At 39.5% G+C, this 13475-nt stretch overlaps 1 protein-coding gene across 6 annotated transcripts in view; it reads right to left on the reverse strand.

The window, feature by feature from the left end:
• The window catches only part of ERC1 (ELKS/RAB6-interacting/CAST family member 1), a 294674-nt gene that overhangs the window by 52479 nt on the left and 228720 nt on the right, over positions 1–13475 (reverse strand). For all 6 annotated transcript variants that reach the window (XM_065632425.1, XM_065632416.1, XM_065632397.1 and 3 more), the window contains one exon: positions 6669–6813. In XM_065632425.1, the coding sequence (XP_065488497.1) occupies positions 6669–6813 (145 nt within the window). The remainder of the gene's footprint in view (positions 1–6668; positions 6814–13475) is intronic.

Consider the following 13475-nt stretch of genomic DNA (forward strand, 5'->3'; position numbering starts at 1 on the left):
CCTTCTGTTCTGCCCAATACATGCGGGAACCTCTGACATGCAACTCCCCTTCAAACTCGTCTGTCCTTCACTTTCTTATCCCATAGGTTCTCTTTCCCCACTTTTGCACCTATTTCCACTCTTGCTAGTGCAACTGCATGGGTATTGTGGTGAAGCGATCAATAAACAAAGATGGATCCAAGTGCCCTGAATCTCACCACTTGTTTCAAACATTAACTTTTACTTTGTTTTCTCAGCTATAAAGATGCCAACATCACCACACTTAGACAACTTAAATACTTTCTAGACTTCCTAAGTCCCCTTCTGACAGTGGTTTGAGAGGTACCTCCACTCATCAAACTTCAGTGGGCACTGTCACACCACTGGGACCTCTCAGATGCTCTCAGAGAACAACAGTAGTTCTGTCACTGAAACAGTACTACATTCAGTAATTATCTGCAGTGCTTGTACCCATGTCACCTGAAGAAGAAATTATCTGCTAATAGGGTAATCACGCTCATCACACACAGTTTCGAACCACAACAGCTAAGGCGAAGCAAAGACTAAGTGCATGCCTCACAGAATCTGTATTATTTCATCAGGCAGGGTGGTAATAAAAACTGCCAGAAGTGTGGTCATGCTGATACAGCTCCACAGCAGTAAGAGGAAAATGCTCGCCTGTCAGTCTCCTTTGACCTGTTTTACATTCTCCTGTTACAAAGAGAAATGACTCCAACCAGTGGAACTTCACTTTGGAAAACTTCACAGCAGAGGAGTGTCAGGTGTCAGTGTGAGAGGTTTCCAGGGAAACAAGTAACAGTGGAAAAATAGCATTTTCGGGGCGAGAAGCTATTCTGGAATCTAAAATTCTTTCCTTTTCCTTGTGATCCCGTGAACCTCATTTTCTTGAGAAACAAATCTTTGTAGTACCTTGGCCTCACAAGGAAAGCCAGCCAAAATCTTTGCAGGAAGAAGCACAAAGTAGCACAGAGAAAACAGCTTTGGCACTTGCATGGCTAGATGAAATATATATTAAGTATTGCATAAATGCTAACTATTAATACTACCAGTCAACGCCAAAGAGTTCTCTCAGTTTATGGGAATGGTAAATAACAGCCACTCAAACTCATGCTGGCCCACAGAGGAAGGAATGATCATGATGAGGATAAAGAAGTAGAAGGGAACGACAGGTATCAAAGATTCCTTTGAATGATAAGCAAGCTGACTACATAACCCACACTTCCAATAGTATGAGGTTTCTTATCTTCCTTCACTAAAACAGAAAGGAGCTTTTTTCACCAAGTATAAGCAAACAGCAAGAGTGTATATGGCAAGAACAGGAAAGGACAGGGACTCTATGAAATGGAAGTACTAAGGGAGAAAACATAGGCATTAGAGATGCATATTAGAATGAAAAGGAAGCTGAAGACAAAGGTTGATCTGCTACTCAGTCAAAAGTGAAAGCCATCAAAAAACAAAGCCAAGAAGCTCGAAGTGGTCCTGCCTTTTCTGTGTCAGTCTTCACGAAAAACTGCACTCAGGTGGGTAACAAAATTTATTTCAGTTCTCAGAGAATAACATTTTAGGGCAGAAAAGGAAAAGAACAAATGAAATGATACTCAAAACCAAATCAGATATCTTTGAGTTTTCTAGCTCTGACTATACTATACTAGGAAAGAGTTTATCTACTATAATGAAAGCTACTAATGGTTGGTTTTGGGAACCTGTGGGAACCAGTGAGGTTTTGGAAAACTCCATTAGGGTTTTTGACATTGTATCACGTGACATGCACATGAACAAATTCAGCTATGGAGAAGCCTCATTTTGAGTTTTGTCCAGTTTGGGATACCACACTTGGAGAAAGAAAAAGACAAATAAGATCTAAGAAAGAACAACTGGAATGATGAGATACCTGGAAAACAAGACACCTGAAAACTGGAACTGCCTGGTTTAGAGAATAACACAAGAGGAGATACCTCTGTGTAAACCAAAATGGCTGCTAAAAAGTGCAAAGAAGTAGTATTTTTTTTCTATGCCCATAACAGATAGAAAAAGTAGTAATGAGCTTTAATTGCAGTAAAGGTGATTACATACGTGCAATGACATTATAAAGATGGATGAGCCATAGAAAAGACTTCTCGAGACTGAAAGTCTCCTTTATTAATAGTCTTTAAGAAGAGATTACGGGTATAATTGATTCTGCTTTGAAGTGAGAGACATTTTCTATGATTAAAATACAAAAATGTTGGTACAAAACTATTTGGGAAATTATACTCTGTAGTAGTTATCAACTATTCACTAACAAAATGGATGAATAAATCAAGCAGGTTACACAGAACTCTGTGTTGAGGCCAGCACTATTCAGTACTTTTCATTAACAATCTGTGTGACAAAAGAAAATATGTGTTTATGAAATATATGGACAAAGCTTAGATGGGTGGTTCTGCAAGCACGCTAAAGCATAGGATCAAAACTCAACATGTTCTTAAAAGACCAAGGAACTGATCTGAAAATTACTTTTATTTAGGAAAAAGCAGCATAATAAAATGTACCCAGCATTAACCTAACCTGGGGTCACACCATTTGAAACGAAAATTTTGAGATCCCATCATCAATAACACTGAATCAAGCTAGTTCCTGGTAACTTCTGCTATAGTATATTAAAAAAGAATTGGGAATAATTATGAAACATCGTATAATAATGTGAGTGAATACAGCGATCTACAAACAATTCAACTGAACAATACTCCAAGCTCTCAGAAAAAAAAATTACACTGATACAGTTCAGAGCCTCCTAAAACTTTTGTCACTATTACTTAGCATTTGTAGCATAGGAGCACCTAGACATGTTGGTCAAGTCGGGCCCCCACTGTGCTGGACACTGTGTATGGACACAGAAAATGACAATCTTTGCTGCAAACAGCTCCTAGTAGAAAACTGCAAGCATTAAGACTCAAAGCCCACAGACAAGAAAACCTCAGCCTGTTCTGGTACGCCTTCCTTTTACAACTCCCCTGTTGCGACAAATGGAAGACCTTATTGCAGCCTTTCAGTACTTAAAAGGGGCCTATACGAAAGATGCAGACGGACTTTTTAGCAGGGCCTGTTGCGATAGGACAAGGGACGATGGTTTTAAATTAAAGCAGGGGAGATTCAGGCTAGACGTGAGGAAGAAATTTTTTACAATGAGGGTGGTGAAACACTGGCCCAGGTTGCCCAGAGAGGTGGTCGATGCCCCATCCCTGGAGACATTCCAGGCCGGGCTGGACGGGGCTCTGAGCAACCTGATCTAGTTGTGGATGTCCCTGCTCATGGCAGGGGGTTGGACTAGATGGCCTTCAAAGTCCCTTCCAGCCCAAACTATTCTATGATTCTATGATATCCTGATCATTACAACAAATATATCCTGATCGTTACAACCACGCTTGACAAGGAAAGGAATAAATGGCAAACAGGCTACTTTCTAACAGATGAGCGGTGGATGTGATGCCACAAAGCAGGGAAAAGCCCCTTGGGTCTCCATCAGTTTGAGCAGGACACACGTCACGGGGGCTTCTGTACGGGTATGATCAGCACAGGCTGGCTGGCGCTCATCAGGCTCCATCTGGACTTGGTTAGCCAACCTTCAGCTCTGTTTTCTTGCATCAGCCCTGGCCCCCTTCGGTGAACCAGCCTCCCAACCGCTGCTTCTCCATGAACTACTCACAGAAACAAAGTACTCTGGGGGGAAGTAAATTGGGACCACATTAGCTGGTGACCCTCGCCCCGCAATTGGCCTGCCTTTTCAATGATAGAGGAAATCCCTCATACAAAGTGACAACCAATATGAAACAGGCAGCTCCATTTACTGGAAAGCCTGGTCAATGCCGAGTGCCTCATTAGGAAATGGTCTCTATATTGAGGCGCATTCCTGCAATTCAGAGCCTAGAAACTCTAAATTAAAACAACATTGATGCCATATCCTCTTTCCGAAATGCCTCTCTTCATCCAAGCTTTAATATGCATACTTAAAGAAATTAAAGAACCAAAATGTCTTTGGCAGGACTCCTTCCCTTTCTCTCACACTAATACTCTTACCGTGCAAACAACCAAGAATGCGACACTGTGTCGGGAAGGGACAAAGGAGAGTTAAAGCAAGGAATAACCACAGAGTCCTCCAGAATCTATACAAACTTTCCTTCATGAATCTATGTGTCTTCAGCAATATTTTTTAAATAAATAGAAACCACCTAAAGATGCAGGGCTGAAGAAGTCAGATTTTTTTTTCCCAAGAAGTAAATTGAGGCTCATCAGTAGAATGAGTTCTTGTTTTGGGAGAAAGTTGTACCTTTCTCTATGGTAAGAAAGGTCAATTAACAGTAAGTCAGTCTGATAATAGTGGTAGCTATTGTAGCAACTCCATGATAACCAGCACAAGCAATGAAAAGGCACAATCTGAATCCCATCATACATGCTTGGATCCATTCACACTCACTATTGCAGCGCAGTCAGAAAACTGTTCTTCCTGAAGCATTATCTCTGTCAGACACTCTTCCCAGTTTGCAGTGAGACTCAGAAATCAGGCCCAAGGTACCCACCACAGCATGTGTAACTCTTCACACAAACCACCCCCTTCGGATATTGCTCAGCATTTCTGTTTGCATTCTACGTACATGGAAATGGGAATCTTTTAGTCAGCTGTGCCTGACAGCCAACTGCAAGAGCTGTTTTCCCACCGCAAAGCCTAAGCAATTCCTAGAAATGGGATGGACTGAGATACCAAATACTTACCAGGGAGCTCAGCAGCTCTGAAACAATACTAAAGGCAGAAGGAAGGAATTACTGAGGTCAGGATCCCAGCTCTGAATCTGAAGGGTTGAATACACTTCTTAAACTCCAGAACTGTTTTTCAAAGACTTCCAGAAGATCGTGATTAACTGGCCTCACTTGCATTTCGTGAACAGCTGTGTTCAATACATCTGCAAGTCTGAAAGATTTTTCATTCACAATTTCTACTGTAAATTTAGGAATTACAGCTAAACTTTTAGGAAGTTCCTGAAATGCTATATAGTCCTGTGAAGCTGGCAAACACAGATGGACCTTTGTTCTCAAAATGTAGAAAAGGGTCCATGTAGAGAAAGCTTAAATTGATGAAGCAGCACAGTTGTTTTGTTGGAAAACATGAGGCTGGTGACCTGTAATAACTGGAGAGAACCACAAGGGCCAAGTACACAGAATATTTGCAAAGCATGTGGAAAAATAAGATTCCCTTTAACTATATCAGTAATGAGGATCCTGTGCAATCTCCTAGCCTTCTCTTTTGACCCATCTCCTATTTCTGGAGCTGTCAAAGTTGGTATGATTTGAATTGATACAGAAAAAGTACCCAAAGTACCAAAACTACTGGTAAAGAAAAAATTAAATGTGATTTCAGATCCTCTGCATCTTATAGAGGTGCTGAGTATTACTGTGCCATGATTAGTAACTCTGAGGAGCTTTTCTTTCTATGTGTTGAAAGTTGCATACAAAAAAGGATAAAAGGTGATACATCCTTAACATGTAGGATAGATAGGGAGAAAGTGTCATATCTCTATTAGGTCAAATAAATATTTCTCAGGCATAGTTTAAACATGAAACTAACTACAACTGTTACTCAAAAGTAAATAATAGAAGACCGTAACCTATATTTCTTGCTCATTTTGAAGCTGATATAACAAAATCACTTTTCTTAAATTAAACCTTAAATAATTATCTTAAAAATACATGGCAAACAACCTACATGTGTTTCCTAAGGAAGATGCAAAGAAATCCCTTATCAGAAAGCAGACCTGGTTTTGTCTTACTGTCTTTGAGAGCAACAGAAATTATATGGTTGATAGATGAAATGCTGCACATAAAACTTTATGAAGATGGAAACAGTGGCACTGAAGAGGTTGATACTGGATTGGCAGCAGCATATGTGCTATTACAGGGAATGTGGCAAGGGAATACTTCAGAAAAACCTACCAGAAATGCTGAAGTGAAAAATCTACACAGATTTTTTCGTATCCTAAATCTCTTATTGCCAGGGACGCCTTTTGGTTCCCCTGTGTTTATTTGCAATGTATTTTTCACATTGCATTCAATACAGAAACACAATATTGAGTGCTTGAATAGAAACACACTTTTTTTCTGATTGTTATGCCAACACAAAAAAGGTCTTAGAAACGGGAGAGGGACAGAAATAGGAAAGGACCAATCTCCTCATTAGTACAAGACCTCCCAAATTCCACTCTAGTAGCTGGCATTCCCATATGGTGCTCCTGTCACAGTAGAGACTGTGTGGTGTAACACATTCATATTTGAGCTTTATAGCAAGGAGAATTTTCTTCCATGTACGTTTCTTCCCCAACGAGGCAAATACAGAACACCAGAAGATATATCACTGCATTTCCCTGAACCTGCAGTTATTTGTGCCTGTAGGAGATAAGAATCAATGTCCTTTCCATTCAGTTTCCTAAACGTTCTATCACACATTTACTGCTCCGGCAGTGGCACAAAGAAATTTCCCTCAACATTGACTTCTTTCCCCAATATGTTTTACAGGCTTCATGACCAGTAGCCAGTTTGAAATCATTATTTATGCACCTTCATTATTAGTTCCATAAATCAAGATAATAATCTCACACCAGACTACTAACTGGTTTCTTTCCTAGCCCTCCTCTACTCACCTGCTGCTTGAGCTGTTGCACAAGACGGTCCTTCTCTCGTTTCAGTGCAGCCACTTCATCTTGGGTCTTCTTCTTAGAGGATGAAAGTTCTAGCAGAGCAATATTGGCATCTTTTTCACTAATGGCAGCAAGAAGGGCTTCTTGTCTGAAAAATACATGTATGTATATATATACATTATTACCCTGCAAAAGTTAGAGTAAGCCTCTACATAGAGGTGAACATACCATAAATGCTGTAGCAGTGTGCAACTCCAAAGAGCAGTAATAACAGTAAGAACAGTAATGTTTGTCATGGTTATATGTATGTTGGTGGAGCAGGAAGTCAAGACCCACTTGCCTCCCCCAAAATGACTGTGTTGATACCAAATTATTGCTTATAGGATAAGAAAAACATATAATAATATGTTATTATTCTGCACTCCAATTCTCAGTTTTTAATAGCTACCATTTTTTATTACTTTGGCTGAACATTTTCATTTTTTATAAAGTTCTAAACATTGCCAGAAGAGATTTTGAGAATACATATGCAAAGACTGGACTAATCATAAGACTTCTGTGTTAAATTATATTAGGTTAAACTGCCTATTCATGCAGCTGTTTTAGAGGGAAGATGGCATATGACAAGTTTCACTTGAACAATACAGTTTATTCCCAGAAGGAAACGACAACACGGACAGTTTTGTGCTGTATGACAGATGTTGAAATAGGTGCCTTCAAGGATGCTTGAGCTATTATTTCACTTTTCTTGTAAGCAATATAACGAGCTTGTTGGATGCACATCCTGAGTAATAAAGAAAAAGGCAGGCCTGTCCTCATCACAAACCTTTTGTAGCCTCGCAGAAATGGTGTAAGCAATAACATTCTGTAGCAAGATCTTGAGGCTCAAGCACTATAATAACTAGATACAGAAACACCACCTTGCCATAATCTTTTCCAATAGCTAAAAACTGTTACAAATGGAATTCAGAATCATTTTATAGATACTGGGAAGAGAAGAGACAAAGCCAACAGCCCTGATCATAAAACAGCAGTTCTCAAATGAACTCAAAGGATTGTTCTATGTCAGGGAAAACAACTGTTTTTGTCCTTTGACCTTAATTCTCACCTGTAGCTGGTGTGGCTAAATCAGGATCTGTGACAGGGCATAAAAGAAAAACCTTGGCCTTATTGTCCAGTAACGGTGGCTTGTCCCACCTCTCATCACCTTGCAAAGATGGAATTAAAGAAGGTCCTATCCATTTGTGGCTGTGTGAATGACGGCATCATGCAGGAGTGATGATGAAAACCAAACTTTAAATACTACAGATTTCCTATTACTTTTCATCTAAAAATTTAGTTACAAATGCAGTTAGAATAGTAAAATTTCCAAATTCCCAAATAATCCAAATTTTTACCTGCTCTACTTTATAAACAAAAGCATATTAATATTGCTAGTTTCAGAGAATGATTTTTTTAAAATAATCAAATGTGCTAAAACTATTCTGCTAATCATGCCAATAATAGCATTGCTCTAATGCTTAGTCTTTTATTAAAGATGTAAGAAAAGTTATAGAAACTTAATGTAAACTACTAAGATTGCTTTTAGCTATACCAATCTATCTTTCTGTTTGTTGTCAACATCTTTTTTAATAAAGACCCATCACAATCTGGTGACTTGGGATCACACTGGCAAACTGTTGAGGATAGCAGCGACACTAAATCTGCTTTTTTAAATTACCATTCCTTGAGCAGTCTTTATCTGTACTAACGTAGCATCTTCCTAGACAACTTAATCTTAGTTAGAAATATGTGATTGTGGCTAAAAAAAAAATACTTGCTCCAAAAAGTACTCATTGAGCTCCATGTGAAAGAACACATGAACGAGGAAATTTGAGAAGAACAGGACAAATGGACAATGCTTTTATTTCATATTGATGTTTTGAACATATGTATCTAGCATACTGGACTTTTAAATTGAGGGCTTGAAAAAGGAAAGGACCGACACTACTGGCATACAGAAATTTTTACCTGTTAAAATGCTGAAAACTTAAAAATTTTATGACCCTGGTGAACTTGAAAAAATGTATTTAATGTTGCAGTGTTTCTGAGGATGGTGAGTGAAATAGTTCCATCAAGTACTTCAGTGTTTATATCAAGTGTGCAGGGAGATGCACACCTAAATATGTAGGATGTAGTCAGACAGCTTGCATTGGCTGCAGTTCTACTGGATAAAGAACTTACTGCCCTGGATACTTACTTAGAAACCGCTTCTCCAACCTGTAAGAATAACTACATGTATACTTGCTTCTTGACCTTGTTCTAAAAAATAAGAACAATACTGGTTTGCGTCTTAAAAGAAAACCCTCAACACCTTATTTTAATAGAAGAGACGTATTTAGAGTATCTTTAGATTATCTTCTATGGGACCAAGAAGTGACTCCACGTGCAGTCCTGCTGCCAGATCTAAGAAGACGCTGGCCTCGGAGAAGCAGCTCAGGGCTCCAACCTTTTAACCCAGTTCAGCAGTCGTCAGCTCAGCACTTTTGCCTGCAGAGTTATTTGAAAGACAGGTCGACTCCACAGCTCCGGAGCAGAAACTGCCAGCTTCTGAGGCTGTTTCTCTTTGAGAGTTGTACGGGTAGACACCACATTTAAAGAGCTCTGGTTATTTTTTACAGCTGGAAAAAACAGCACTGCTCTCACTTGCGGGGCGTGAAGTTTTGCCGAGACAATGGGTGAAAATTGACTTCCCTCTGAGAAAGTCCATGACTGCTTTCAGATGAGTGATAGCTGGGATGGAAGAACACCTTTTCTCACACATCACAGGTTTAGGTGAGGAGAGGGTGATGATGTATGACCTGGCTTCCTTCTGATCTCAGTGACCAAGCTTTTAGAAATATTTATGCCAGTGAAATCTTAAGATCTCTATCACTTCACAGGCAGAAGAAACGAGAGCATAAAAAAACCCCCCACTGCTAAGATGTGATCTCTGTTCACCCCCCAGTCACTGCAATGATTGCTAGAGCTTAGCTGAAGCTACCCATACACAGAAGTTTGCTGTTATCAGGATCTCAACTGAAAGCATATATCCTGTATCAAAAAATGTGAAAGAACCATGTCTTTCAAGAAGAAAACGTGTGTTTCAACAGACAAAATTGCTTGCCATCTGACAGCAGAAGGGACTTACACAATGGACTTTCAGTGGGTGGAATTCATCTCTGGATTTATACAGGTGTTTCCTGTACACTCTAAGACAGTAAGCTTTTTTAAACTGACTAACAGCACATAAAAAATCTGACAGATCCAGTCTGAGGAATGCCTGGATCCTACCTAGATCATATATATTATAGAAAATTAGGATCTTAAATTATTCCTTGTCTTTCAAGATGCGACACCACAAAGTTTGGTAATTTTTTTTAGACACTTTAGGATAATCTAAAGATACTCTAAATACATCTCTTCTATGAAGAAATACAAAGATTCTGATGACTTAATGGAGACAAAGCCTGGAAGAAAGGACAAGGTGCACATCAGATTTCCAGTTGTAGTGTCAAGATTGTAGGTGTGGGAACAACCAATAATGGGTGCATTATTATTTCCACTTTGTTTCTGTTGCTTTATGGAAAAGCATCCAATTTTGGATGTCTGCCTGAGACATGAAAAAATATCAATAGAGTGAAGTGACAGAACATGATCCATGACCTCTGCTTTTTTCCTGCTATCGGTATCCTGGGAAAGACGGGCTGGCTTGGAGCTCTGGTAATTTTCACTTTCTCTGGAGTAATCTGTTTTGATCCTAAAGAAACACTTATTCTTTTAATAGTAAACCCACAATCCTCACTGATGATTCAGGACCAGAGCCAAGAATATCTCTGTAACAATATCTATAAAGCCATTACTCTGGTATGGAAATTTTAGGTGCCTCAAATAGCACATAAACCATACCTTCTGCAATCAAATCCTTTGTTGCCCATCTCTACTTCTTAAGCGAAAACTCCAGGACAATGAAATATGGATAGCAGTCCATTACTTATTTTTTTGCTGAATAATCTTCACCACCATGCCTTAGAAAAAAACTATCCCACTGGCCAAAATTTCAGTGCTATATCATGTGTGAGACTGGGGTGCTGGTCAAGAAGTGGGGTGAAAGGCATTGTGGCTAACCATTTTCTGCAACTGAAATAAGACGAAGTTTGAATCAAAGTAAGAAAAATATCCTGTGATATAATATGTGCATTATAGCTGCATTTTTGGATTCTTCAAGGTCAACGTATACTGTTTCACATGAGAGAATTGCAGGTGTCACTGTCAGCTCTGCTGAAAAGACACGTCTGTAATGGCACGTAACTGTTCTCAACAGAGCTTGGAATTGCTAAAATGATTCTAAAAGACCACAAAAAGCAAATATCACCAAGCAGAAGACAAGGTTTGTGACTGAAGAGCACTACAACACTGACTTATTTCCCTTCGTGAGAGCTGTTATCCCCTGGGAGACCAGAAGAACCTGCTGTAAGACAGGTGAGGTGGCAAGAAGGAGGAAATGAGCTGATGTGCGAATGGTGCCAGCAGCATATGAGCAAACCTATTTGTCAGGAGTGCTGCTGTCAGACGGAGACGCTCAGCTTCAGTTTAGGTAACAGCCAGTGGTCCAGGCTTAGCTTCTTCAGCAAGTGGCGTGTCTTCGGTTCACAACGTCAGAGGTCCTGACATGTTCTAATACGCAGGCAAAGAACGTACTTGCCGCACAACGCAAGTGGTTGATCATTTAAAATGGTAGCTAGTGCCAGAGTCACCACATAAACCTGGCTCACTTAAGTCCGTGCTGGTATTTCAGACAGTGGTAGTAGTGTAGCTGTGGCAACAGCAACTCAGGAGGAGGAAAACTGCTTGTTTATCTCTCCTTTTGGGCAGGTTCTGTAGCCTGAACTGAGCTGTACAGCATCTCGCAAGAGGTAAACAGACTTTAAAACAGGCTGAATATTACCAAGGGAAAGCTGAAATGGCAACAGTGTAGAAAATCTAGTGAAACGAGGCTTAGGATTAACTCTCAATTGGACAAAAAGGGAAGGACTTTTTTTTTCTTCTACTTATGCTGAAGCCTTTCATTGAATGTGGATCCTTATCACCACAGAATGGAGTGGTACCAAGACCAGTAGGTTCAATTCTTAAGAGAGAATGGTGCATATAATCTGAAGATGAATATCATCATTATTTGCCCTGTTTGCAGTCTAAAAAAAAATAATGCAAAGAAAGATGAGTGTGCCTTTTTGAAAACAGCTACAGAACAGTTACATGGTGGTAGAACTGCCTCTGGAGTACTCCTCACTGATTCAGTCTCCATTCTGTTTGCAGTTCAGCTGGGACTGAGAATTCTTACAGGTGATGCCAAGGACACAGAGATAATTAACAGCTCCAACTCTGAGATACTGAGCGGTCCAGAGGACTCAAATGTCTCATGGAAGGCAGCGATGACCACAGAGCTGAGACGCCACTGAAAATTGCCATGACTGAATTCTGATCTCAAATATCGTGAGCCTGTGAACCATTTCTGATGAGGTTGTCCTGTTGCACTTACTGGGATCTTAATACTTTTGTCAACATACAAAAAAGAATAGTGTGCAAAAGCACACCTCTTTTAGACCTTCAACAGAAACGTCTGATTTTGGGAAGATAACTGGGCCAGACTGCAACAGTTTAAATTGCAGCTCAGTTTTCAGTACAGGCCTTGAATCAAGGCAAAGCTTTAAGAATGTTCCTCAACCACAGAAATGGTCTCTTTTTTTAAATGAAAGCTTAAAAATCAGAACACTGTACTACTATACTACTACAAATTACTAATACTACAAACAGCAGAAATAGAAGGCATCCAGCAAAGCAGTATTTTCTAATACAGAGAAGAAAGGATTTAAGGAATTGTACAGCATTTAACTTCAGATGCTGAACAATATTTTTCCTAGAGAATACTTCACTTGCAGTGACTTCAGTAAAAATGGCATGTGCTAGCATCTCATACACGTGTTTACAGAGGTCCTAGAAAAAGACATACACCGCACAGATGAGACTTCGTGTGTGGGCTTGAGTGAGGATAAATAAGTGATAGGGTACTTTGAGTGACCAACTATTTAAATGAACCCAGAAAATAAGGAACTACAGCTCATAAAGATTCAGTTACCAAGTCCCATTAGCACCAAAACACCCTCATGTGCAGGAGTCAAAACCGTAACACATCTCCCTGGAGCACTGCAGAAACCAGTCTTGTTTCATTCCTCCTTTTCCTCTTAGGTGAACCACACCATATTTTTGCAAATGGGGACATGAGACTTTCTAACTACTCAGTGACCCTCAGCACTGCAGGACTAATATGCTGTAGCTACGTTGTAGCAGAGTAAGTCCAATAAGTAATGAAAAGGTTCATCCACAACAATAAAAATGTTTTAACTACCAGGGTAGCCAAGTTTGTCCTCTGGCTTAAAAATACTAATAGAATCAAGATGTCTTTAAATGGTTCTCCACAGCACTTGGTTTCAGTACACTATGTTATTCCTTCGCAGCTCCTTCCTAGTAAAGGAGAGGAATCCTTTTGGTAAAACATAACGGAAAGTGAATTTTAAAAAGCAGTTTTGTATTTTGCAGCACAGTTCTCAGGGTCATAAGGCTGGAATATTTGTCAGCTGTATAATTAGAAAGAATAACCTCCTGCAAACAGTGCTGAATTAATGATGCTTCAAAACATAAAAACTATACATATTCATTAAAAGAATAGGTTTACATATGTCAGAGAGAACACAAATTCCATATGGAAATGTTATAAATACATGGTTCGATATA

Source organism: Caloenas nicobarica, chromosome 1 (assembly GCF_036013445.1).
Source record: "Caloenas nicobarica isolate bCalNic1 chromosome 1, bCalNic1.hap1, whole genome shotgun sequence".
NCBI classification, from domain to species: domain Eukaryota; kingdom Metazoa; phylum Chordata; class Aves; order Columbiformes; family Columbidae; genus Caloenas; species Caloenas nicobarica.